This window comes from Salmo salar, chromosome ssa13 (assembly GCF_905237065.1).
Source record: "Salmo salar chromosome ssa13, Ssal_v3.1, whole genome shotgun sequence".
NCBI lineage: Eukaryota > Metazoa > Chordata > Actinopteri > Salmoniformes > Salmonidae > Salmo > Salmo salar.
The window spans coordinates 87,451,217-87,478,363 of record NC_059454.1 but is presented as its reverse complement, the minus strand read 5'-3'; the positions used below and the strand labels follow the sequence as shown (position 1 = coordinate 87,478,363).

The 27,147-nt window shown below is 43.4% G+C and overlaps 3 protein-coding genes across 13 annotated transcripts in view; all 3 read left to right on the top strand.

Moving 5' to 3' along the window:
• The window catches only part of LOC106568071 (kinase suppressor of Ras 1), a 40,863-nt gene extending 37,604 nt beyond the window's left edge, over positions 1-3,259 (top strand). The window contains exons 20-22 of one of the 4 annotated variants that reach the window (XM_045692335.1): positions 162-295; positions 722-730; positions 1,458-3,259. In XM_045692335.1, coding sequence (XP_045548291.1) covers positions 162-295; positions 722-728 — 141 coding nt within the window. In that variant the 3' untranslated portion in view covers positions 729-730; positions 1,458-3,259. Of the gene's footprint in view, positions 1-161 lie in introns of all 4 variants that reach the window. The other 3 variants (XM_045692337.1, XM_045692336.1, XM_045692334.1) reach the window with 3 other exon arrangements.
• Positions 3,260-3,963: 704 nt separating this feature from the next.
• Positions 3,964-12,778, top strand: LOC106567757 (galectin-9). 5 transcript variants are annotated; one of them, XM_014137458.2, is made up of 11 exons: positions 3,964-4,350; positions 5,062-5,150; positions 5,630-5,837; positions 9,373-9,498; positions 10,082-10,123; positions 10,320-10,397; positions 10,582-10,608; positions 10,801-10,851; positions 10,961-11,049; positions 11,821-11,977; positions 12,168-12,778. In XM_014137458.2, the coding sequence occupies exons 1-11, from the start codon at positions 4,321-4,323 to the stop codon at positions 12,312-12,314; spliced, it is 1,044 nt and encodes a 347-aa protein (XP_013992933.1). In that variant the 5' UTR covers positions 3,964-4,320; the 3' UTR covers positions 12,315-12,778. The 5 variants fall into 5 exon arrangements, with proteins under 5 accessions (XP_013992933.1, XP_045548295.1, XP_013992934.1 ...); XM_045692339.1 differs by lacking the exon at positions 5,062-5,150; XM_014137459.2 differs by lacking the exon at positions 10,320-10,397.
• Positions 12,779-15,500: 2,722 nt separating this feature from the next.
• Positions 15,501-27,147, top strand: part of LOC106567758 (neurofibromin) — a 71,964-nt gene continuing 60,317 nt past the window's right edge. For 3 of the 4 annotated variants that reach the window (XM_045692332.1, XM_045692333.1, XM_014137461.2), the window contains exons 1-4: positions 15,501-15,932; positions 23,213-23,356; positions 23,476-23,559; positions 26,468-26,658. In XM_045692332.1, coding sequence (XP_045548288.1) covers positions 15,873-15,932; positions 23,213-23,356; positions 23,476-23,559; positions 26,468-26,658 — 479 coding nt within the window. In that variant the 5' untranslated portion in view covers positions 15,501-15,872. The remainder of the gene's footprint in view (positions 15,933-23,212; positions 23,357-23,475; positions 23,560-26,467; positions 26,659-27,147) is intronic. The other variant, XM_014137465.2, reaches the window with a different exon arrangement.

Here is a 27,147-nt window from a genome sequence, read left to right as displayed (position 1 = left end):
TCCTCGTGGCGCAGGTGAGGTTATTTTCTAGGCGAATGCGATGTTTTTACGGGATGACCTTGTTAGAATAGAGGAAACATTAAAGCTGAGTACAGGATAAATCTCTGCATTGTGTTGGCACGAAGTAAAGACATGAATACCTCCTGTGTATGTGTGTGCAGGAGATCCTGTCTGCCTGCTGGGCCTATGACCTGAGGGAGCGGCCCACCTTCACCCAGCTGGCTGACATGCTGGAGAAGCTGCCCAAACTCAACCGGAGACTGTCCCACCCTGGACACTTCTGGAAGTCTGCAGAGTACGTATCCTAGAGGTGGAGGTAGAGATGGAAGCATGGGAGGAGTATATGTCCTACCTGCCCTGAGATGCACTCTGACCCCTGACTGGGCTCTGACTCGTCTGGAATGGACTTGTGTATAAAACAAAGGGGTTCAACTGAAGGCTTGTAAAGGATGACCCCCAGATTGCTGTGAGGTATTAGACCCACTGATGTAAAACTAATGAGGACCAGGCAGGGTATGCCTGAGTAGACTCTTGGTAGTAGTTTATGTTCATAATATTCATGAGCCACATTAGCATCTAATGGTCCACTACAAATACATTGACCACTGTAATATGAGGGACGGTGATTTCTAATGGTGAATCATTTAGAAATGAACCATATGTGATGCTAAGGGAATGTTCTTTGTTTTGTCTTCTGCTTTCCAAACTCTATCTCCCCCAGGATGTGACTGTGAGTTGAATGCACTTTTGTGTTTAAAAGCATTGTTTTGTCCTTCCCTTTCCTGGACAATTTCCTGACCTGCTCTGTACCCCTACATCTCCCCACCCCTTTCCTCTTCTCATATGTTAGATATACAGTACCTGGTCCAGATTTGTCTCCACCTCTCCTACCATCTCTCTCCTGCTCGTTCTCTGTAACTTCCTCATTCACTACATACTGCATGTCTGTCACTCAAAGGCCCATGGGTGGAGTCTTCTCTCACATGAGCCTGTTGTCCAGTAACAGCCACCATCAGTTCAACAACTCTCTGCTAGTGGAACTGGCTTGGCTACTGGTCTTCTGTTTGTATTCAAACACAAGCTGGCCTCTTCCAACACTATCAGGAATGATACCACAGATGCCCCAACAAAGGCTGTCTGCATAGCATGCCAGAGCTTGAATGGAAAGAGAAGCACTTACCAGGTTGCATGGTGTTTGCCATGGTCTGTTGGGACACTTTGCATGGGCTTGTGAATCCTGAAAAAGCTTTCTGTGAGAAAGCTCATCTGAGTCTTCTGTGGTACAGAAATCTGGACCCTTGTTTCATGTTGAAGTATTTACCTGTCTACTCTACTGCACCGGTCTTATTCTCTCTTAATGTTACACCTGTTAGCATAGTTTCACCAACAGTCTCTAACCTCCATGTTTTCCTTTGTTCTCTCTCTCTCTCTTTCTGTTTTCTGTCTTCCTAATATAGGTTGTAGCCGTCACTATGAAATATAAGCAATGCAAAACAAACAAAGCCTGGGTCTGCCTTGCATGCTCCTGAAATCCTTAACTCTTAGGATTGATCAAAGCATTGACTCTGCCTGATACAGACACTGCTTCCACTAACCCACAGCCTGATCTTCCATGTCTATTAAACTGTAGTGTTTGGTTGTGTGGGAGAGAAGGGTGCTGGACTGAGGAGGTTAAGGGTAGTGCTTCGCTACCGCCCGTCAACTTTCCTTCCTTCATCTCAAAACTTATTGCCTTCATTTTTATTTAATTAATTTTTTGCAATTTGGACTATCTGAGACTTGTGATTAACTGGTTTGTGGTGTCTGTGCTAAGACTGACTGGTGTGCTGTGGCCTGTGCCTGGTGGCTGACAGCTGTTCTGCTGTGTTCTGCTCCGTCTGCAGCCTGCCCTGCTCTCTGTGCTGCTGTGATGTGGTTCTTCCTGCTGGGGGCTCCCAGACGACGTGGCCCAGACACTCGCTGGGCCAAAACAATGGTTTTAACTTCTCCTATCACAAATGTACCTCTGCATTCACTCCCTACTCTTTTCTCATTGTGGTCTTGATGCTTCAGGCTGCTTGAGTGATGTAATCCAACTGCCTCTTGATTCTTACCCCTCAGCTCTCTGCAGTTTTTTGATGGCATGCGCTGCGACACTGTCATCGTGCTGGCCCATGTCTGCCTTCTGGTCACTCACTACCTGTACACATTATTTCAACAGGAGAAAAAACTATAAGAAACAAACTGTCACCTTTGGTTGTTGGTTCCTATTTAAAGTAATCATTTTTGTAGTGTTTCTTTTTTTGTTCCATGAAATTTGAAAGGACAAAGGTCTCAGGAGTTGGGAGAGCATGATTTAATTGAGTCTTGTCTTTGTGTTGCTTGTCTGAGTAGAATCTGATGAAACCATACATTTGAAAACGGCTCAGTGCATGAATGAAGAATGAATATGTTGACAGTTCACAGGTGTCAGCATGCAATGGGACCTTCCTCTCATCATCTCACTACCCACTGGAAATGGAATTATGTTGGTTATTTATGACTGAAGGTATTTGATGATGAAGTGAGTGCCCTGATTATTAAAAGGGGTAAGAGGGCGCCACAGAGACGCAAGAGATGCCCTCTATCAGCCTGTGAGGGGTGTAGAGGTAGACCATTCAAGTAGTTTAGTAGATTCATTCACAGTGCAAAAATAATAGAACAAGAGCCTGGCGCAAAAGTATCCTATAATTTACTCCTTAAACATGGCCTTTTTGTGCGCGCTTGTGTGTATTATGTTTGTGATTGCTCGCCTCAGTTGGTGTGCTTGTATTTGTGTTTGTGAGTGTGTATGTGCGAGTGAGTGTATTGTATTGGAACATGAAGGGTTGATTTAGTGAAAGACTGCAGTAAATGTTATTTTGACAATATCAGTGTCAAAGATAGACATGTATATACATTATTTAATGTACAGCTAATTAACACAATTATTGTAATATTTGTACAAACATTTTATATGTACTATACATCATTGCATTTTTAAATAGGTACTGCCCCCCTATTACAGATGTATATATCTTTATATTTTTTCATGTACAAAATACTGTAAAAATACTGTACATTTTTTTGAATGTTTTTTATGTCATGTAAAAATTCATATTTTTGTATTGCATGTGGCTACCATTCTGTAAACACAGTTTCTGTTTTCATCCTTGAAAGACAATAAAATGAAGCTTGTCATGTGAAAATGTATGTTTGAGCTGAATTTAATAAAGCATTTTAGTTATGCTATGGACAGTTATATTTACGGTTATCTATATCTACTGTCACCAAATATATTTAGAACTACTCCCTTTCTCTGTGGTGTCACTGGTAACTTGATTTGTGCCCTTGGTGTGATATGGTAATCATTAACACAAGATATGATGGAGTAAGGACATTAGGCCATAAAAACTCATATCTACTGATTCACTTATCTGTACACTAGTGTAGTATGTTTCATTCAAATGACTTGTTTTTTATTTGGTGTGTATTCATGGTTTAGTTTATGTAGCCACCTCCCAATTCATCAAGGCTCTCATTGTTTATGTTTAAATAGTATAGAGAATACATTATTATTATAAATAACAGACACCATAGATATACTGTATGTTTAGGACACATGCAAAATCTGATCAGATATAAATGTAATACGTATGATGAGATAACACCTAGTGAAAGAGGCACTTTGGATAGATATGTATGCTGTTTGATTCCCTTTACAATTCACTACAAAATACCTCTGATGCTAGTGACTTAGTGAAAGTAATAAATTAATGGATACAAGAAAACTAAACCGTTTAAAAATGGTAAGTTAATGGTAATCAGTCAGCCAAGTCGTAGGCTACTTGGTGTAAAAGGTGTGCTACATTTTCGTTGCTCTCTTATCTAAGGGTCAAGGTTTTCGATTGTGTATGGAGACATTTATGAGAAACGAAACTTACGTTCACTGCAGAAATCGCTCCGCCATTTCCTAGTTGCTTTTCTAATAGTTTGCCTAATTCCAGTTTATTGACAAAGGAAGCAAGTATTGTGTAGAGAATCATTGTACCATCCCTGTGAAATATATTTTCTGTAACCAAAAATATTGTATTTTCAGCAGTTTGAAGCTGGTAAAATACAAAAACAGGAAGCATATAACTAGCGCACATAGAACAGATCTACCGCTTCTTAGACTTGCTTTCAATTAGAAAGGCAGATCTATAAATTACTTTTCTATGTGAATTTGGTCGGGTCGCCCAAAAAGTGACATTGCAGCTTTACTGAGGAGAACCAGATCACGTCTACGTGTTTCGAACAGACAGATCAGAGCAACACTTAAGCATGTCTTTTCAGCAACCCTTCTTCAATCCGGTAAGAATTCTACTTTGATATTATTCACGTCATTTATAGGCCCCGTTATATGTGATGTTTGGGTGTCATTTTGTTGCTTATTTTTGGTGTAATTTTTCCCATAAAAAATAAATAAAGGTGTAGGTGGTCATACTACAAATGGACTTGCAGCTTTGAATCACTCCCATATTGTGGTGAATAAAACCGAAATTAATATAAAACTGTTGTTTCCAATCAACCAAAATGTTGTAAGTAATGTTGTTGTATTGTACTGGAACAAATTACAACAAATTATTGTGGTGACAAAATCCTACAAGAGTTTCCTGTAGGAAAAAAGTTGTCCAATAGGATTCTGATAGTTGTGACACAAAATCCTATAGGTTTGCGAGAATCTTATAGGATTATTTTTGACATTTCCAATAGGAAAAAAGTAGTTCAATATGATTCAGATAGGATTCTGATAGTGTCACAAAATCCGATAGGATTGTGAGAATCCTATAGGATTCTATTGGAAATTAATCCTAAAGTATTTTTTAACTAGAAAAGAAAAGAAGAAAGGAAACCATAACCTTTTAAATTGTTATTAGAAAATACTTGATGTGGCCATTGTGAGGGCTTAACGTTTCAAAGTCTCTATTTGCCAAGTCCCTAGCTTGCCTGGGTCTTAACAGATGGTGAACAAGACTAGCACCCAGCCCTGTTCACATGTTGTTTTGTGCTCTGTGCCACTAGAGAGTGCCATTCACTGGCTGTATCCAGGGAGCTCTGCATGAGGGGATGACCATCACTGTGACAGGAAGAGTCCTGCCAGGAGCCCAGAGGTAGCCCTACCTAGAGACACTCTCCTTTAGCAGTCTTGTCACTCACTATAAGCACAGAAGGGATCTTGTTTATCCTAATCATTGAATGCAACATTTACATTTTAGCAGACACTCTTATCCAGAGCAACTTACAGTAGTGAGTGCATATATCTTCGTATTTTTTTCATACTAGTCCCCCATGGCTGCCCCCTGCTGGGCGGCAGCATAGCCTAGTGGTTAGAGCTGTTGGACTAGCAACTGAAAGGTTGAAGTTCAAGTCCCCAAGCTGACAAGGTACAAATCTGTGTTCCTAGGCTGTCATTGAAAATAAGAATTTGTTCTTAACTGACTTGCCTAGTTAAATAAAGGTACAAAAAAATTGAAATTGAACCCACAACCCTGGTGTTGCATGCTCTACCAACTGAGCCACACAGAACATGATTGTATAGGCCATAATTGTACATCAAAATATAATATGCCCCTTCCTTTTGTCCGTATAGGTTTCATGTGAATTTGCAATGTGGCTCAAGAGGAAATCCTGACATAGCCCTCCACTTCAACCCCCGATATGACAGCTTCCTAGACGTTGTGATCTGCAACACCATGCAGCACTCCAAGTGGGGTTCAGAGGAGCGTGAATACTTTGCAACCATGACCCGGGGGGCCAACTTTACCCTCATGTTCCTGGTCAACAGAGATTCATATTCGGTCAGGAGATTTTTATTACTGATGCTTAGGCGACAACATTTTTTGAATAACCTTATTGAATTAACCTTATCTCTAGAGCAGTTTTCTTTACTCTTGACTTATTGAATGAACCTTATCTCTAGAAAAGTGTTTTGACTGTGGACTTATTTGTGAATTTGTACATTTTTATTTGGATCCCCATTAGCTAACGCCGTAACGTTAGCTAATCTTCCTGGGGTCCAACACCAATTAATAAAACATTACAAACAATTACAAATTAAGACTTTACAAACATTTAACAAGTAGACAATACAGACAATTCAAATATCTGACAGGAAACACATTTAACATTCAGTTGATGCTTTCTATTTCCTGTCCAGTCATATGGTCTATCGCATAATTTTTTTCTTGAATGTGGATTTACTTTTTGCCTGAGAAATAATGATTGCTAAAGAGTTCCATTCAGCTATGGCTCTATATAAAACTGTAGATTTAAGGCGATTTGTCCTTGGCTTCGGTTGTCTCACAGTAGATTCCCTGAATTGACCTGTCTGGTTTGGTGGTTATGCGTGTTGCTAGTATGTACTAACTGGCCTGAAAAAAAATACTGAATGGATAGTAATTTGTTTTCAACGTGAAGCCATGAGAGATTCTGATGCATTTGGATAATATTCATACGGATAGAGCAATGAAGAGCTAATCTGGCAGCCCTGTTTAGAGCCATTTGGAGCTTTTTTATATCTTTCTTTGCTGCAGATGACCATATAACTGGACAGTACTCTAAGTGTGATAGGATAAGGGATTGACCTAATTCAGAGTGCTGGATGTTACATACTCTGAACATTTTCTTGTAACAGCAATTCCATTACCCATCTTAATAACAATATTATCTATGTGTTCTGACCATGAGAAAGCTGCATCCAACTGTAGTTTTGTTTTTTTCACTTGCTCTACATGTGTTCTATTCATCGACAAATTCAGTTGGGGATCATCAGCAAGCATATATCTAGAACCAAATACAATACACTTAGTTTTAGAAATGTTCAACACCAATTTGTTAATGTCAACCCACTCAGACACCATTCTTAGTTCAGTACTGCTCGGTCAGATGCCGAGCAGTTGCCATACCAGGCGGTGATGCAACCGGTCAGGATGCTCTCGATGGTGCAGCTGTAGAACCTTTTGAGGATCTGGGGGCCATGCCAAATCTTTTCTATCTCCTGAGGGGGAAGAGGTTTTGTTGTGCCCTCTTCACGACTGTCTTGGTATGTTTGGACCATGATAGTTCGTTGGTGATGTGGACACCAAGGAACTTGAAACTCTCGACCCGCTCCACTAGAGCCCCGTCGATGTTAATGGGGGCCTGTTCGGTCCGTCTTTTCCTGTAGTCCACAATCCGCTCCTTTGTATTGCTCACATTGAGGGAGAGGTTGTTGTCCTGGCACCACACTGCCAGTTCTCTGACCTCCTCCCTATAGGCCATCTCATCGTTGTTGGTGATCAGGCCTACCACTGTTGTGTCATCAGCAAACTTAATGATGGTGTTGGAGTCGTGTTTGGCCACGCAGTTGTGAGTGAACACGGAATACAGGAGGGGACTAAGTACACACCCCTGAGGGGCCCCAGTGTTAAGGATCAGCGTGGCAGACGTGTTGTTGCCTACTCTTACCACCTGGGGGAGGCCCGTCAGGAAGTCCAGGATCCAGTTGCAGAGGGAGGTGTTTAGTCCCAGAGTCCTTAGCTTAGTGATGAGTTTCGTGGGCACTATGGTGTTGAACGCTGAGCTGTAGTCGATGAACAGCATTCTCACATAGGTGTTCTTTTTGTCCAGGTGAGAAAGGGCAGTGTGGAGCCACCCATACTGTACGTAAAATGTACTGTATGCATGCATAACTGTAAGTCGCTTTGGATAAAAGCGTCTGCTAAATGGCATATATTATAATATGTATATATTATACACTGCGTGTACAATTGTTAGGCAAATTGTGTTCCTCGGGATTCATTTTATTGTTGAACAAACACAATGCTCTCACTCAATCCAAAATGTTATTGAACCTCAAACCTGAATGTTTAACAAAGGAAAAGTGAGTTTTGTCTTTCTCAGGGAAATATATAAGTGTGCAGAATTATTAGGTAACTATTAGTGTGCAGAATTATTAGGCAACTAAATTACAAAAATAATTTCTCTCAACTCACTTGTTGATTCTTAATTTTTTGAGTAAGTGTAACATAAGTAACACAAAATGACAATTATATAACATTTTTGGCCTTTCAAAAATATTCAGTGACCAATATAGCCACCCTTATTTTCAAGAACTGCCATGAGCCTTCCATCCATGGAGTCTCTCAGTTTCTTGATCTGTTCACGATCAACTTTCGCTGAAGCAGCAACCACAGCCTCCCAAATGCTGTTCAAAGAGGTGTATTGTCTTCCCTCACTGTAAATCTCACGTTTGAGAAGGGCCCACAAGTTCTCAATAGGATTTAAGTCAGGTGAGGAAGGGGGCCAGGTCGTTATTCAGGCATCTTTGAGGCCCTTGCTGGCTAGCCAAGCAGTGGAGTACTTGGATGCATGTGATGGAGCATTGTCCTGGATAAAGATCATGGCCTTCTAGAATGCTGAGGACTTCTTCCTGTACCACTGTTTGACGAAAGAATCTTCCAGAAACTGGCAGTTGGTTTGGGAGTTGAGTTTCAGTCCATCTTCAACCCAAAAAGGTCCAACTACCTCATCCTCAATGATAGCAGCCCATACCAGTACCCCTCCTTTACCTTGCTGGCACCTGACTCAAAGTGGTGCCCTGTGTCCATTACTGATTCTGCCACGGGCCCATCCATTTGGTCCATCAAGAGTCACTTTCATTTCATTTGTCCATAAAACCTTTGAAAAATCTGTCTTCAGGTATTTTTTTGCCCAATCTTGACGCTTCAACTTGTGAATCTTATTCAGTGGTGGTCTTGTTTCAGTCTTCTTGACCTTGGCCATGTCTCTGAGCACTTGACACCTTGTACTCTTGAACCCTCCAGGTAGGTTGCAGTTCTGGAATACGGTGGCACTGGAGGATAATGGGTTCCTGGTAGTTTGACGTTTAATTCTTCTCAAGTCTTTTGCAGTTAATTTGCGCCTTTTCTTCCCCATGCGTTTTTTGCGCCCCAGTTGACTATTCGCAACAAAACGTTTGATTGTCCGGTGGTCACGCCTCAATAGTTTAGCTATTTAAAGAGTGTCGCATCCGTCTGAAAGGCATTTTACATTTTTGGCTTTTCAGTGTCAGTTAAATCTCTTTTTTGGCCCATTTTACCTGAGGTAATGAGGCTGCCTAATAATTATGCACACCTTGATATAAGGTGTTATTCACTTTCGCCACACCCTCCCTCATTACACAAATACATATCACCTGAAAATGATTAAATCCAAAAAGCATTCAAGTTTATATGGTTTGGGGTTCGAAAATGTGAATAGAAATAATGATAAGATCAGAATACTCACTTGCCTAATAATAGTGCACGTAGTGTATATAATTTTTTGTCTCTCCTAAATCCTGTTTTATCCCAGATTTTTGTGAATGGTGTCCTCTTCATGGAGTACCTGCACCGGCTGTCATTCTCCAGAGTGGACACCATCTCTGTGAATGGGGGAGTGGAAGTCCAGTCTATTGCCTTCTCCAACCCTGCAGTCACCGTGAGTATCTGACAGGTCCTCCTCATGGGAGAATATAGTACATTTTCGCGTTCAGTAGGATCAACTTTGAGCAAGCAACTGGACAGATTTCCTAATCTTAATCAGTTGTCTGGAATGCAAGCAAGTGGGCAGAAGTGGTTGCAGTGGTCATGGTCAGGTGGTGTAATGATTGTATTGGACATCTTTTTGGCGTCCAGAAAAAGTGGCCTCATGTGTGGAATGCTATTTATATTTTTCATAATTTTATAATAAATAAACATTTTTTGTAAGCCCATGTAGACTTTGGATGGTCTGCTAGAGGAGGTCAGGGGTGCCTCTTTTTAAATCCATGTTGAAGAAACACTTTTATAAATATCTTTTAATGTATGATTTTAATTAGCTATCTTTTTTCATTGTCCTTCCTCCTGTCTTTATTTCTTTGTTAGTACTTTTATTTTATGATGTGAAGCACTTTGTTACCTGTATTGGAAAGTGCTATACAAATTAAGTTATTATCATTATTCAGACTTGCATGTGCTGACTAAGAGAGTCTGTTCATATCCTATACATAGAAATGAAATGTTATGTCCTGTCTTTTCTCCAGTCACCTCCTCCCCAACCAGGATATCCTGGCCATCCACACAGTGTGAGTATTCTTCATATGACAGACAGACTCATGAACAGGAATCTTAGTTATACAAGTTAAAAACATATTATATTTGGAGTTACTTCAAGAATAAGGTCTGGAAACACTTATAATTAGTAATAAATCCAGTACTACCTATCTGGCTTCACAAAACAGTAGCATAGGTCATAATCCAAGATGGACAATTTATTTACAGGGTCAACGAAACCGAAATAGATCTCGTCAAAGCAAAACTTGCCCCAAAACTCCTCCTCAATGGTGTACCGCCACACAGGTAGAATATACCGTGCTGGGTTGACAGCTCATTTCGTGTATTTAGCTTTTTTCCTGGTGGTGGTTGTTTTAGTAAGGTGACTGCATTTCATTCCATTCAATCAACGTTAGCTTTGAGGGTAGATCTGGCTTGCTTTCCTTATTAAGGTTGATATATATTTGACAACTGTTTGTCTGTTTTGTAGGCTTTCTCTGCTGCAGGATTTCTTCAGGTCAGCTGCATTCCAATGAATCAACTTTTCAGAGTTTAAAATGTGTAGATAGAGGCCAATATCAGGAATTGCATTGAAGTTTGATAAATCTTTATCTATATAAATGAATGTTAAGAAAATTAAGTTCTGACAAGCTTATTAAAGTCGTTTTTTTTGTAGAGACTGTGGTGATGTATAATGTTCATTTTATAGGCACCCCCTCCATACACTGCCCAGCCTCCATACACCCCCAAGCCGTCCTTTGTAAGCACCCCTTCTTTAACCTACAGACTAATTGCAGACTGCATAATTACATGAATGTATGTATCGAAACAGGGTTGACATGGTGATGTTATGGATCCTTTGACCTCAGGTTGTGCCGTATAAAAACATAATGGCAGGTGGACTTTACCCAGGCAGAAACATCACCATCCAGGGTGTGGTCAACCACAACGCTGATAAGTAAGTAACTTACTCAATTTGAGCACATCTTACATAAGCATTTGCTTCACCTGCTATGGGTCAGAGTTGGTACTATGCATTGTATACCTGTACATTACAGACAATACAAATGAATAGTAAGGAAAAGGTCCTCTTTTGATTAGCCTGTCACACTCCAAATTATTTATTTCACGATTGTGTAACACTCACCAGCAGAGTCCAGAAAAGTTCTCCCTCTCTACAAGCAGTACATTACAGAGCTATACAGTATTATGAGCCAGGTTGTTTGGGTCCTGGATGCTGATTGGCTAAAAATGCATTTCAGCCTTGTTTATTTCAGACAATATACCACAGGTTTGAGGCAAAAATACTTGTTTACTGTTCTATCTTATGTTAGTACCCAGTTTATAATAGTAATAAGGCGCCTCGGATTTGTGGTATATGGCCAATATACCACGGCTAAGGGCTGTATCCAGGCACTCTGCTTCGCATCGTGCATAAGAACAGCCCTTAGCCGTGTATATTTATGCAATAAGGCCCAAGGAGGTGTGGTATATGGCAAATATAGGGCTGTTCTTATGCACGACGCAACGTGGAGTGCCTGGACACAGCCCTTAGCCGTGGTATATTGGCCATATACCCCAACCCCCGAGGTGCCTTATTGATATTATAAACTGGTTACCTCTGTACACCTTTTCCACCATCTACCACAGAGCATTAGTTTAATGGGTATTCTAACCTGACATTCCTGGTCAAGCCTAATAACCATGATTATGGTTGCTATGGTTCTAGGTTCTGTATCAACCTGCGTTTCAACTCGGGGGTGGCGTTCCACTTCAACCCCAGGTTCAATGAGAACGTTGTAGTTCGTAACAGTCTCCTGAAGGAACAGTGGGGTCAAGAGGAAAGGACAGGTGGCATGCCCTTCTACAGAGGCCAGCCTTTTACGGTATAAACTCCATTATAGCTAACTGCATACTGTAGGATGGAACAAGTAGATATAGTTTAACGGATATTTACATGTGTTGTGCATTGACAACAATTTCAGCTGAAATGTATCTGAATGTGTTTTAGCTTCAATGATACCGTATGCTTTTCCTTGGATGAGCTCAGCACTCATGTCAGGCCCTGTGTTTCAGGTGATCATCATGTGTGATACCCAGTGCTACAAGGTGATGGTGAATGGAGCCCTGATGTTCAGCTACAACCACCGCCACTTCCTGTTTCAGCAGATTGATATCCTGGAGGTGGAGGGGGACATGAGCCTGTCTGCTGTGCTGGTCTGAATTACAAACACACTGAGGTCAAAGTTCAGCGATAGTAGGGTCTGATCAGTCAGTGCATTATAGGAACCAATGTGTGAGAAATCATGTCTTATGTGTCTGTGTGTGGCTATTTTCTGTATTGAAAAACTGTGGCATTTTACTGTGTTGCTGATGGCGAGACGTTTTACATTTCTCTCTTCCATAAATAATTATAGGAAATATTGTCTTCTATTGATCATATTCCAGACAGCCCAGATGATGCCTACTGTATGTCTGTGCTCTCTGTCACAACAATGTTTCCGCAGCAAATATACAGCAATATATTGGAACTAAGATGTTGTCATAATTCTACATCACCGCTAGGGGTCAGACAGGTTCTGGTAAAATTAATAACTTGGCCCTGTTTTAGATTGTAGTGGGAAGGTTCAGATTTTATATTAAAAACATTCTATGGATTTTCACCAAGTAAATACTGATGATATGAACGGTGTTGTGGATCATTATAATTATATGAAGTGCATTCGAATGACTGTGCACTCAGGGAGTTCCAGGTGGTTAGAAGTAGGCTTGTAGACCGGTCGACAGTGCTTTGACTGGGAATCGGGATGTATGGACTGATACGCACCTACAGATTCACCTCACTTGCTGCTACAAGCAAGCGGACCAATCTGAAGCCATCAGTTAGGCTTTTGGATATATATATATTTTTTGCTCACTAAGACTGCCTCTTAGCAACCGCTTTCACCTGTAGGCCTCCACTTACTGTCCTAACCATCCTTACTGCCTGCAGTGGCAGTACCAAGCATTTTTCACTGGGGTAGCTTGGTCGTTGTGTACGGGTGCTTGCAATCTACAGTGTACATGATTGCATATACGCAAAACTTATTTCTTGGTGCTAATGGGAGTGCCTGGCCTATTCTTGAGGGGGCTTCAGCACCGTTTTGCCCCTCCCTGGAGCCGCCCATGACTGCCTGGTTGTACCAACATGATGTAGACCAGTGCTGCACAAGCTAGACTTTCTTTCTATGAAAAAAAAGATAACTGTTCAACATTCTTTAGATAATTGAAATTAGTTCATTTTGCAGCAATTCTTTCTGAGGTGGCACAGGGTCAAAGCATGGCAACTTTACATGTCAACACATTTGGATGACAAATGTAAGTACATTAGGACTGATATCTTATACACCAGGGTTCCCCCAGGGTTTTATTTGGCCCTCCAGAAAAATATTTTTCAAAGGGACAATCTGCTATGAGATCATTTATAGGTAAGCCGTTTATATAGGCTTACTTTCTTAACTATTAACATTGAATTCTTGCCTGAGAGAAAAGGGAAGGGAGGGACAAGAATAAATTGTTACATAACAGCTTAGAATACCAGCACATATTGCCAGATGAAGGACTGGAGTCATATCATATTGTACAAGTGTCAAGTGATGATGTAGGCCTACACTATAAGGGATTGCTAACTTATTTAAACTCAGCAAAAAAAAGAAACGTCCTCTCACTGTCAACTGCGTTTATTTTCAGCAAATTTAACATGTGTAAATATTTGTATGAACATAACAAGATTCAGCAACTGAGACATAAACTGAACAGGTTCCACAGACATGTGACTAACAGAAATGTAATAATGTGTCCCTGAACAAAGTGTAACAAAAATGTAACAGTCAGTGTAACAAATGTAACAAAAAGTAACAGTCAGTATCTGGTGTGGCCACCAGCTGCATTAAGTACTGCAGTGCATCTCCTCCTCATGGACTGCACCAGGTTTGCCAGTTCTTGCTGTGAGATGTTACCCCACTCTTCCACCAAGGCACCTGCAAGTTCCCGGACATTTCTGGGGGGTATGGCCCTAGCCCTCATCCTCCGATCCAACAGGTCCCAGACGTGCTCAATGAGATTGAGATCCGGGCTCTTCGCTGGCCATGGCAGAACACTGACATTCCTGTATTGCAGGAAATCACGCACAGAACAAGCAATATGGCTGGTGTCATTGTCATGCTGGAGGGTCATGTCAGGATGAGCCTGCAGGAAGGTAACCACATGAGGGAGGAGGATGTCTTCCCTGTAACGCACAGCGTTGAGATTGCCTGCAGTGACAACAAGCTCAGTCCGATGATGCTGTGACACACCGCCCCAGACCATGACGGACCCTCCACCTCTAAATCGATCCCGCTCCAGAGTATAGGCCTCGGTGTAACGCTCATTCCTTTGACGATAAACGCAAATCCGACCATCACCCCATGTGAGACAAAACCGCGACTCGTCAGTGAAAAGCACTTTTTGCCAGTCCTGTCTGGTCCAGCGACGGTGGGTTTGTGCCCATAGGTGACGTTGTTGCCAGTGATGTCTGGTGAGGACCTGCCTTACAACAGGCCTACAAGCCCTCAGTCCAGCCTCTCTCAGCCTTTGTGGACAATCTGAGCACTGATGGAGGGATTGTGCGTTCCTGGTGTAACTCGGGCAGTTGTTGTTGCCATCCTGTACCTGTCCCGCAGGTGTGATGTTCGGATGTACCGATCCTGTGCAGGTGTTGTTACACGTGGTCTGCCACTGCGAGGATGATCAGCGGTCTGTCCTGTCTCCCTGTAGCGCTGTTTTAGGCGTCTCACAGTACGGACATTGCAATTTATTGCCCTGGCCACATCTGCAGTTCTCATGCCTCCTTGCAGCATGCCTAAGGCACGTTCATGCAGATGAACAGGGACCCTGGGCATCTTTCTTTTGGTGTTTTTCAGAGTCCGTAGAAAGGCCTCTTTAGTGTCCTAGGTTTTCATAACTGTGACCTTAATTGCCTACCATCTGTAAGCTGTTAGTGTCTTAACAACCGCTCCACAGGTGCATGTTCATTAATTGTTTATGGTTCATTGAACAAGCATGGGAAACCGTTTTTAAACCCTTTAGTTAGCTACAGAGTTTAGCTACTGTTATTATGCATTTTGTTTTAACTGCAAAGTATTTCTGTTTCTGTTTCTTCTGTATCTAAAATCCTAAGGCAGTGTGACCTCACCAGTTTGTTATCTAAAACCTGTCATTGATGAAAACACACGGCATTGGTCCAGTGTCCCGTTTTTTCTATTCATACTGGACGCTGCAAAGGTTCTTGCAACGCACGCGCAGTAGCTGCTCCTCTAAACAGAATCAGTGCCTGCTTCATTGAGGTTGTCACTAGTTACCACAGCCACAAAGTCAAAGTGGCTCTATCGAAACAATTAATTTAAAAAAAAAAAACGCTTTTTGGTCTTAAAGTAAGGTTACGGTTCAGCATAAGGTTATCAGTGTGGTTAAGGTTAGGCTTACGTTAAAAAACAGATTTTAAGAAAATACATTGTAGAAATAGGCGGGGTTTATCCATAATTATGACTTTGTGGCTGTGGTAACTAATGACGACTGTTCATTGAGAAGGAGGATTCAAACTTCCGGTTCTGTCATGGGGATATTGTGGTGTGTCTGATAAAAGAAAGAAAAAATAACCCCATCAACATCGGAATTTGAGGATTAACTGGTTGCAAATAGCAAAGGAATCATTATTTATACGGATAATTCAAGTGGCCCATCGCGGCTCGCACCCGGCCGGCCATGGCGGCGCATAAACCCGTGGAATGGGTTCAGGCCGTAATTAGTAGATTCGACGAGCAGGTAAGAATAACACATCGTATCAGAAATTGTGCCTCTGCTTTTTCCCCAGTAACATCATAGAGGTCGTGGGCTTAGCGACGGGATCATTTAAAGAAAGCTGCACTGTCATGAGTGGTATGTTTTGAGCCGATCTAGAATTTATAGTTCTCCTGCAGAGCCGCATCATCACACAGGAGCAAGTGACAGCGACAGAGAGAGAGAGGACGAAATAACACATGGACCAATTCTGTCCCTAACATTTGAAATAGCATTTAAAATCCCTTTGGATGAAACCACGAGGATGTAGCCTCAATATATAAACAAAGGAATCGACAGAACACGCCTCTTACTGTCAAGAAGGAGGAACTAACTAGATGTTGAATTGGGCAGCGAGCTGCTAGCTTGCGTGGTTATTACTGTAATGCATTCAGTTTCTGCCAATAAAACTGTGCTAACTAGCTAGCCACTGCGAGCTTGTCAACCCGAAGCAAGTGTCCAGTAATTAGTGTGTTAATGTCATTTCCATTAACTAGTAAGTAGCCTCACCTTGGACTACAAAGCATTGTTTCTTTATAGCCACGCAGCTAACTATTACTAAACAAAAATATAAACGCAACAATTTACTGAGTTACAGGAAATCAGTCAATTGAAATAAATTCATTAGGCCCTAAGCTATGGATTTCGCATGACTAAGCAGGGGTGCAGCCATGGGTGGGCCCACCTACTTGACAACCAGGCCCACCCACTGGGGAGCTAGGCCCAGCCAATCAGAATTAGTTTCTTCCTACAAAAGGGCTTTATTACAGACACAAATAATCCTCAGCAACCCCCTAAAACAATCCCACAGGTGAGGAAGCCAGATGTGGAGGTCCTGGGCTGGTGTGGTTACACATGGTCTGAGGTTGTGAAGCTGGATGGATGTACTGCCAAATTCTCTAAAATGACATTGGAGGCAGTTTATGGTAGAGAAATGAACATTCAATTCTCTGGTAACAGCTCTGGTGGACATTCCTGCAGTCAACATGCCAATTGCGAGCTTCCTCAGAATTTGAGATCTCAGTGGTATTGTGTTGTGACGATACAGCATATTTTAAAGTGGCCTTTTATTGTCCCCAGCACAAGGTGCACCTGTGTAACGATCATGCTGTTTAATCAGTTTCTTGATATGCCACACCTGCCAGGTTGATGGATTACCTCGGTTTTGAGGAATGCGCACTAACAGAGATGTGAACATTTGTGGACAAAATTTGAGAGAAATAAGCTTTTTGTTTGTATGGAACATTTCTGGGATCTTTTATTTCAGATCATGAAACATGGGACCAACACTTTACAAGTTACGTTTATATTTTTGTCCAGTTTGTTTACAGTATGTGTGGATTTATCTATGCAGATTGACAATCAGGTCCCATCCATTCATTGCATTGGAAAACATGGGAGATAAAATATTTTATTGACCTGCTCTAATCCCTTCACTGATGTCATTGACAAGCACAATTTCACAAATATCTTCATCCTTGTCGTACCTCAAAGCAGGGCTAGGGGCATTTCCATTGAAAAGTACCAATCATAAGCACCAGCATGTGAAGTTCGTAGGAGCATATTACATTGGGTGTCAAATGAAAGCTACGAGTTTGTATTTTTGGGAAATGAAGGCATAGATACCATCAACCATTTCCCGTAATTAGGCATTACTAAAGGCTTAGAAAACATTGACCAGAAAAAAGTCTTAAAAGGCATCAGAAATGCATCAAAACACAATGTTGACATAAAGACCCCTGCCAACCAATATCAACACTTAAGCTTTATATAGCTTTGGAGAAAATGTTTACCTTCTGGAAGTTTAATAAATATTGCCCTGTGCCTTGTAATTCCATTACCAAAAAGCCACATCTTTACGATATTTTCTAATGTCTCTCCCTTATAAGGAGGGAGGATAATGAAAGTTCACAGAAGTAACAAGTAATGGTAGACCTACCAATTAGTTATAGTGGTTTTACTGATATCAATTTTGTTTATGAATTAAGTGATTAGAAAAAGAAAAACATCAGAAACCGAATTACTGCAACTGAATTGGCTACAACGGGAAATCACAATAGTCACAAACCACAGTTGGGTCACCTGCTACTGTCCTCCCTTCCACTGCCATACTGTTATGTTCAGTTCATAGTGTCTCCTGCTACTGTCCTCCCTTCCACTGCCATACTGTTATGTTCAGTTCATAGTGTCTCCTGCTACTGTCCTCCCTTCCACTGCCATACTGTTATGTTCAGTTCATAGTGTCTCCTGCTACTGTCCTCCCTTCCACTGCCATACTGTTATGTTCAGTTCATAGTGTCTCCTGCTACTGTCCTCCCTTCCACTGCCATACTGTTATGATCAGTTCATAGTGTCTCCTGTTACTGTCCTCCCTTCCACTGCCATACTGTTATGTTCAGTTCATAGTGTCTCCTGCTACTGTCCTCCCTTCCACTGTCATACTGTTATGTTGAGCTCATAACTGTTTTCTTTGTCTTTCTGTTGGTCAAACCAAGACTGTTGAGTGTTCAAACGGTTTGGACAACCTCTCTCTCTGTCTCTCTCTCTCTGTCTCTGTCTCTCTCTCTGTCTCTCTCTCCAGTTAATGTCACCTCTCCCAGCTGTTACTGACACCTACACCATGAGCCCCCTGTCTTTTCATTTTCTGTAACCAGCATCTTCACCGACTGAGCACCCACTGACACCGGACGTCCAGGGACGTTGAAAAGTAGTTTGGTCAGTCCACCCTGGCCTTGATGTTGAAGGAATGATGACATTAGTAAACAATTAGTAAACAATGCCTACTCATAATTGGTTAAAATCACACAATGCTCACCGATATCATTGGAAACACTTATCTTCCTCCATCTTTTTACTACAAAACATTAGAAATGCACCATTTTCACCTGTGTTGGGGTGGTGCGGGAGATGATGGACATGAAGTAGACCTGTTTTTATATTCGTTTAACTTTCACAGACATACTGGACTGCACCAAATCTGAACCTATCTTTCACAAGTTTGGATAGCACATTACAGTAAAGAAAAGTGTATTACAGTATATTGTACTGTGCTGAACTATACTCTACTTTACTGTACTGAACTCTACTGCACTGTTACCGGGTGTAAATCCACTTCACTTAATGTGGCCTAGTTCAATAACCAAAACAGATTTATTTCCAAACTCAAGGTGCCATCTCATAGCTGACACCCCATTCTTTCTGCAGACATCTTTGAATCTTAATTCGGAGTAAACATTTAAGAATTTTTGGTAAACGTGGTCACATAAAAACCTGAGGGAGATTTTACCACAATTCCATTACCAAAATTTGCATCTGCACAGATCTTCCACTTTAATTCGTTTTTGTACATTTTTCAGTGGAAATTGTTCAAAGTAGTCCTTGTGCATAGATTTGTATATTTTGTTAAACTTTGAAATAAATGGTTTTTGTTTGGCATACATTTTAAAGTGAAAAAACAGATTGAAATATAATTCTGTTACCTTGGAATTGCCCCTAGCCTACCTGATGCAGTATCAGTATGGGTATGGTTGTACTGTAGTAGGCTTACTTATATGCAAAGCAGTGATTTCATTGTTTCTCCCTTGCATGTGTTGCTTTTTTCATACAACTGATGTAATCAAATTTATAGGCCCAGTCTGTATGATTATGATCGGTAAAGTAGGCCTAGATGTTATGCCTACATGATCAACCTATAAAACATGGCATTTCCCATTCCATATGTAAAAATAAATAAAGACTAATGAATCCTATCAAATTACCGTAAAACAATCATTTTTGGGTCGGTTCATTGTTGCAAGAGGAAAGATGACTTGTGGGCATATTGCCATACACTGTTAACATGATTTGTTTACACGTGTTTTCTATCAACTATCTCTTAAGTGTAAAGCAAGCCCATTTTTTTTTTTATAAAAAAAACACATTTTTACCAAATAGCTCAGTGGAGATGAGAGATTAGTAATTGTGGATGTTTAACACACTACTGTGGCTTGTTTTGGGTAGGTGGTTAGGCCAGGGCTCACCAACCCTATTCCTGGAAAGCTACTCTCATGTAGGTTTTTGCTCCAACCTCGGCTTATCAACCTGCTAATTATTAGAATCAGGTGCACTAGATTAGGGTTGGAGTGAAAACCTACAGGAAAGTATCTCAGCGGGAACAGGGGTGGAGAGCCCTGGGTTAGACCCTACTTACATTTACATTTGAGTCATTTTGCAAAACGTTTCCCAAACTCGGTCCTGTGGCTCCCCCTGGGTGCAAATAGTATCCCTGTGGAATGCTTTCGACACCTTGTAGAGTCCAGCCCCGACTAATTGAGGCTGTTCTGAGGGCAAAAGAGGGGATGGTTTTGTAGATTCGGTGTGTGAGTGACTGCATGTTTGCTGAGGTGAGGAGAATCAGAGCAGGTGGTTCATGTGTTCATTAGTCTTATGGCTTGTAGATTTGAAACTGTATCAGACCTCATGCTCCGATACGCCTTCCCGACCGTAAGGGAGAGAACAGCTCGTGTGTGGGGTCCTTGGTGCTGTGTGCCTTCTTCAGGCACTGTTTTGAGTAGATATCCTGGATGGGTGGGAGCACGGTCTCAGTGATGTACTGGGCTGTATTCACCACCACCTGGAGGGCCTTGCGGTTTTGGCCATACCAGACTGTGATGCAACCGGTCAGGACGATCTCTCGATGGTGCAGCAGTAGTATTTGGAGAGGGGGCCGGGCGGGGCCCGGTTCATCTGATCAGTTCCATCTAAGGTGTTGGTAACCACATCAGTGACGTATTCATACAGTACATGACATGAGGAGGCTAGACCGTATGCCACAGGCCAGATGTCTAGGTTACTGAGACTCTATCACAACACTTAGTTTCTGACATCCACTATTATAGTTTTGAACGTTTCAGTGGTAGCATAGTGATTAACAGTCGAATGTCCCGGCTCCCCAGTAACCTTTCTCCATCTTCAAGGGTCCAGACTATTCCAGGCCGGTAGGCCTACCTGTCCCTTGTAGCAGATATTCAGTTGAAATTGTGCCTCCTTATCCGTTAGCTAACATTTCTGGCTTGGAAGGCCACGTGGCTGGGTGTGGCTCATTGCACTTTGATGACGTTTTCATGGAGATTAGGCCTAATTTAAATCCACTTTTGACTGTTAAGCCTATTGATAGTGCTTTGTACTCATTAAAAAGGATTGTGTATGTTGGCTTCTGGTGGGATTGGGACTGCTTTTAGTCAGAATCAGCTTTGAGATTAGCAGCTCAACCTCTGATATTATAGGTTCGGCCATATCACCTTTCCTCGAGCTTGACCCATTGAGGTCAAAGCAGAGCATTAGAGATTTATACCCTACAAATAATGTAGCCCTCACTAGAGTTCATTCAGACTATCCTTTTCAAAATCTAATGAAAGGTGGGCTACTTCTGTCGTGCCACATCCAGGGATAATGTAGTGTGTTTGAATAGCATTCCATTTTTCCCCCCCATTTGTGTAAACAACATTAAACCCTATCATTTATTCTAACAGTGTCTTAAACTAGTGCTTGCATGTATTGTGCTTGAGCTTGTGAAACCAAAGCTTCTAAGGAAAAGAGGGAATCTTTGACCTTTTCATTGAAAATTTGACATTGATCCCTGATGCTGCTTACAAGCCCTGACCTAGAGAGAGAAGCTCAGCCACGTGAAGAAGAGCCATGCTTCTTTTAGATGGAATCTTGGATGTTAGCTCATAAATATCTCCATGATTCACAACAATCCCAACCTCCAGTTTTTTTTTCTGTGCTCGCCTAAATAGTGTTTCTATGTTGGCACTCAGCAAAAACTTCATTACTTAGGCGTTTGTGTCTTCTGGCGGTACGTCGACAAGAGAAGTGTACCCCTCCTCTCTCCTCTCTTTATGTGCAGTGCCCTGTTGGTTAGTGCCAAAGCACTCCTAAGGAAAGGGATTGACTTTAGAGGAATTGAAGACGGTGCCAGTGAAACAAAGTGGCCCTGTGTCTGTTTGCCTGGCCTGAATATGGATGTCAACCAGCGGATCTGCATGCGGATTTCTCTGTGTGTGTTTGCAGGGAAGATGCTCAGGTCTCAGGACTCTCATTTCTGTCCCCTCACACATACGCATGTCTCTAATCCAGCAGAGGAGCAGCCCCTCCCTGGCCTGTGCTGGGGGTCAGGGTGTTTGGTCATCCTCCTGCTGTAGGGGAGGAACCTCTTCAGGACCTGTCGGATGGTTGGGACTGGGAGTGTCTCAACCTCAAAGATCTCCAAAACTTTATTTGTTTAGCTTACTTATAAGAAGCCATAGGCTATACAAAACTGTCAAGTTGGACTTCCTCTGCACTTTGCAGACTAAGTAAATGTGTTTGTATTAGTAGTCCTACTTGTAAACTTGTGTGTGTGTGTGTGTGTGTGTGTGTGTAATTGTAGCCCAAAAGGTAGAGGCAGAGCGTAATGCATGGAGTATAGTCCATAGCGTGTGTCTGTGAGCCCAGCTCAGCACATCCACCCCCTGTGTGTGTAGGACTATATGCTCAGTGAGGGGCCACCCTCTAGGTTTCCCCAGTGCTCTACACTCCTCTCTATCCCATAAGTCTCTTCTGCTGTCCCGGTCTACTGAGGGAGGGGAGCGTCTTGTCCTGCTAGCTCTATAATAGCCCATGCCTCTGTACTGCTGTCCCTCACCAAATGGGAAAATTATTACAAGAAGTGGGAGAGTCGGGTTGCTTTGAGTGTTTGTGTTTTTTAATGGTGTTTGGGTGTCACATGGAGCTGTGATTTTCTGTTATTAGGCTAGATGGAGCGGAGCCTAGGCAAGGCAGGGTCAGCCTGGGGCCTCAGACCAGCTGATGCACTGTCATCCTGTCTGAGCTGGAGTCGGAGGCAGAGGAGAGCCCAGCCAGCCAGGCTCTCTGACACATCCACTGAATGTAGTGTAGCCTACTATACAGTACATCCCCTGCTCAGGATGCAGAGGAGGCTTCACTAGAGGCAGACATGTTGGTCTCTAGAGAAAGAGACTGTGAGATCACTGCTCAAGGAGCGCTGTTAACCAAATGTATTGTTATTCAGTCATGCAGACCTAGAATAGGCGATCTCCTTGAAAACATAGTAATGGACTTATTGACAGGAAATGTATACAGAAGGCTATTCCTGTACTCGATGCTCTTGACAGTATGTTAGGGTTAACGTTAGGGTTATTTGTATTGGACACGAAGCAAAGTTACCGACTTAGATTCATGTAACAACACCAACAGCCTTACTCTGTCCCTTTACCCCTCTACAGCTTCCAGTCAAAGTGGGCCAACAGAACACTCACACCAAAGTCAGCACAGAGCACAACAAGGACTGTCTGATACACATCTCCAAGTACAAGTTCTCACTGGTCATCAGTGGCCTCACGAACATACTGAAGAATGTGAACAACATGGTGAGTGTGTGTGTGTGTGTGTGTGTGTGCGCTGTATGTGCAAACAATGTCTGTTGAAGCCTATGGAGCCAGGTACAGTGTTGGAGATGTCTCAACCATGTCTCCTCTTTCTCCCCTAGCGAATATTTGGAGAGGCTGCGGAGAAGAACCTGTATCTCTCTCAGCTCATCATCCTGGACACACTGGAGAAGTGCCTTGCTGGGGTGAGGATCATTCCCCATCAGAAACGGAAATGATGGATGCATGTCGCTTTTATATCTCCGACTCCCTTCCTCGCTCACTCTCCTTCGTTCTCCTTTCCTCCCTCTGTTTTTTTCCTGGTTTGTTTCCTTGTCTCCCTGCATGCTCTCCTAATGCAGCGTTCTGGTTTTTATCAGCAGATCTCCATTAGATATCAGCATAACACAATAGAATGTGGTGGGCTGTCTGTGGTGGAGATGTTTTGTCTCAGTGGGGACAGTGGCCTTTGCTCTGGACTGGATCTGAGCCCTTTCCCCGCCCCACACAGAAACTGTGTGTTTGAGTCCTGTCTCTTTTTTTCAGTCTTTGGGAACTCTGTTAGTAGCCAGTAGTCCCCTGGCTACTTTCCCTTCTCTCCTCTCCTTAGTAAAGATGTGCTCACTGAAGATTGCTTTTCCAGGTGCTTGCTCATCTTCACTTTGCATTCTGATCCTCCAATGGGATTGCCCCGAGTTTCCGGACAGTTGTATTCATTTTTTTACTACGAGCTCTCGGATGGATGACAGCTGTTAGGTTCTTCAAGTCATCCTTTTTCTTGAAATCTGAATGCTTTTTTTCTAACTATTTTTGCCTCGTTGATGTCCTCTTTCAGTAGCCCATGTCCCTGCAAGTTCATTTAAAATTGACATATTACACCTGTACTCGTAATCAGAAAATCATTCTCTTTTCAATGAAATATTTCACTTAATGATCCACCACTGTCCCCAAGTAGAGCCTTCTCTTTCCCAACTCCCCCAACAGTGTGCTGGTGTAATGACAGGTCCCAGGCCTGCAGTAGAGCCTTCTCTTTCCCAACTCCCCCAACAGTGTGCTGGTGTAATGACAGGTCCCAGGCCTGCAGTAGAGCCTTCTCTTTCCCAACTCCCCCAACAGTGTGCTGGTGTAATGACAGGTCCCAGGCCTGCAGTAGAGCCTTCTCTTTCCCAACTCCCCCAACAGTGTGCTGGTGTAATGACAGGTCCCAGGCCTGCAGTAGAGCCTTCTCTTTCCCAACTCCCCCAACAGTGTGCTGGTGTAATGACAGGTCCCAGGCCTGCAGTAGAGCCTTCTCTTTCCCAACTCCCCCAACAGTGTGCTGGTGTAATGACAGGTCCCAGGCCTGCAGTAGAGCCTTCTCTTTCCCAACTCCCCCAACAGTGTGCTGGTGTAATGACAGGTCCCAGGCCTGCAGTAGAGCCTTCTCTTTCCCAACTCCCCCAACAGTGTGCTGGTGTAATGACAGGTCCCAGGCCTGCAGTAGAGCCTTCTCTTTCCCAACTCCCCCAACAGTGTGCTGGTGTAATGACAGGTCCCAGGCCTGCAGTAGAGCCTTCTCTTTCCCAACTCCCCCAACAGTGTGCTGGTGTAATGACAGGTCCCAGGCCTGCAGTAGAGCCTTCTCTTTCCCAACTCCCCCAACAGTGTGCTGGTGTAATGACAGGTCCCAGGCCTGCAGTAGAGCCTTCTCTTTCCCAACTCCCCCAACAGTGTGCTGGGGTAATGACAGGTCCCAGGCCTGCAGTAGAGCCTTCTCTTTCCCAACTCCCCCAACAGTGTGCTGGGGTAATGACAGGTCCCAGGCCTGCAGTAGAGCCTTCTCTTTCCCAACTCCCCCAACAGTGTGCTGGTGTAATGACAGGTCCCAGGCCTGCAGTAGAGCCTTCTCTTTCCCAACTCCCCCAACAGTGTGCTGGTGTAATGACAGGTCCCAGGCCTGCAGTAGAGCTCTCTGTCCCAAGTCCCTCAACAGTGTGCTGGGGTAATGACAGGTCCCAGGCCTGCAGTAGAGCTCTCTGTCCCCAGTCCCTCCACAGTGTGCTGGGGTAATGACAGGTCCCAGGCCTGCAGTAGAGCTCTCTGTCCCCAGTCCCTCCACAGTGTGCTGGGGTAACGACAGGTCCCAGGCCTGCAGTAGAGCTCTCTGTCCCCAGTCCCTCCACAGTGTGCTGGGGTAACGACAGGTCCCAGGCCTGCAGTAGAGCTCTCTGTCCCCAGTCCCTCCACAGTGTGCTGGGGTAACGACAGGTCCCAGGCCTGCAGTAGAGCTCTCTGTCCCCAGTCCCTCCACAGTGTGCTGGGGTAATGACAGGTCCCAGGCCTGCAGTAGAGCTCTCTGTCCCCAGTCCCTCCACAGTGTGCTGGGGTAATGACAGGTCCCAGGCCTGCAGTAGAGCCTTCTCTTTCCCAACTCCCCCAACAGTGTGCTGGTGTAATGACAGGTCCCAGGCCTGCAGTAGAGCTCTCTTTCCCAAGTCCCTCAACAGTGTGCTGGGGTAATGACAGGTCCCAGGCCTGCAGTAGAGCTCTCTGTCCCCAGTCCCTCCACAGTGTGCTGGGGCAATGACAGGTCCCAGGCCTGCTGTAGAGCTGTCTGTCCCCAGTCCCTCCACAGTGTGCTGGGGTAATGACATTTCCCAGGCCTGCAGTAGAGCTCTCTATCCCCAGTCCCTCCACAGTGTGCTGGGGTAATGACAGGTCCCAGGCCTGCAGTGCAGCAGGTCCAAATCCAGCATGTAGAATCATTAGTCTGGATAGCTCTGTCCAGAGCCATTATCTCAGCTAGATTTACAGCATTATTTCAAGGCTGTGAGAGGCATCAGAATGCACTGTATCTAAAATATGTGATATCTTACCTATTGGTCAGGATGTTTTAGACCTAGTATGTTTTATATCTTCATGTATGAGAGGGAATGTGTGACTTCAGGGATGCTTGCCTTGTGACTGAAGCCTGACTGACCGTTCTCTCCGTGTGGCAGGGTTTTATTCTGGTCTATTCTCTCCTCTGGGCTAATCGGGCAGTGAGGACATTGAATGGTTTTCTCATGTTTGACCTCTAACCTTTCCTCTAATCCCTCCCTTCCTGGTCTCTCCTTCCTTCCCTTCATCCCTCAGCAACCGAAGGACTGCCTGCGTCTGGATGAGACCATGCTGGTGAAACAGCTGCTGCCAGAGATCTGTCATTTCATCCACACGTACCGCGAGGGCCACCAGCACGCCGCCGAGCTACGTAGCTCCGCCTCCGGGGTCCTCTTCTCCCTCAGCTGCAACAACTTCAATGCCGTGTTCAGCCGCATCTCCACCAGGTGACATTAATCATAAACACCCAGAACTCTAACCCTCAGCCCAAACTGCTCTGAGAAGCGACAGGCCACAGTAGTAGACCTCAGGCTGTACGTAGAGGAAGGGTTACCTTTAAGTGTACATCAGTTCAGGCCTGTCGGCTTCAGTGAGAGCAAGGAGGAAAAAAGAAGCTGGAGCTATCATCTACCTCGATAGATAGAGAAATAAATAGAGGGAGAAAGGGAGTCTGTCGGTAGCCTTCATAAAGAGTCTCTTTGTCTGTGTCTCATGGAGTAATGTTCCACTGTGAAACCAACCCCCAAAGGACCTGGACCTGCACAAGACATGGAGGCATACTCACGTGTGTGTGTGTGTGTGTGTGTGTGTGTGTGTGTGTGTGTGTGTGTGTGTGTGTGCGCGTGCGCACGCTCACCTGTGTGTTGACCTGTGTGTGTCAGAGCTGAGTGGTTTGGAGTGGGGAGAAAACATCTGTAAATATTAACCACTCGGGT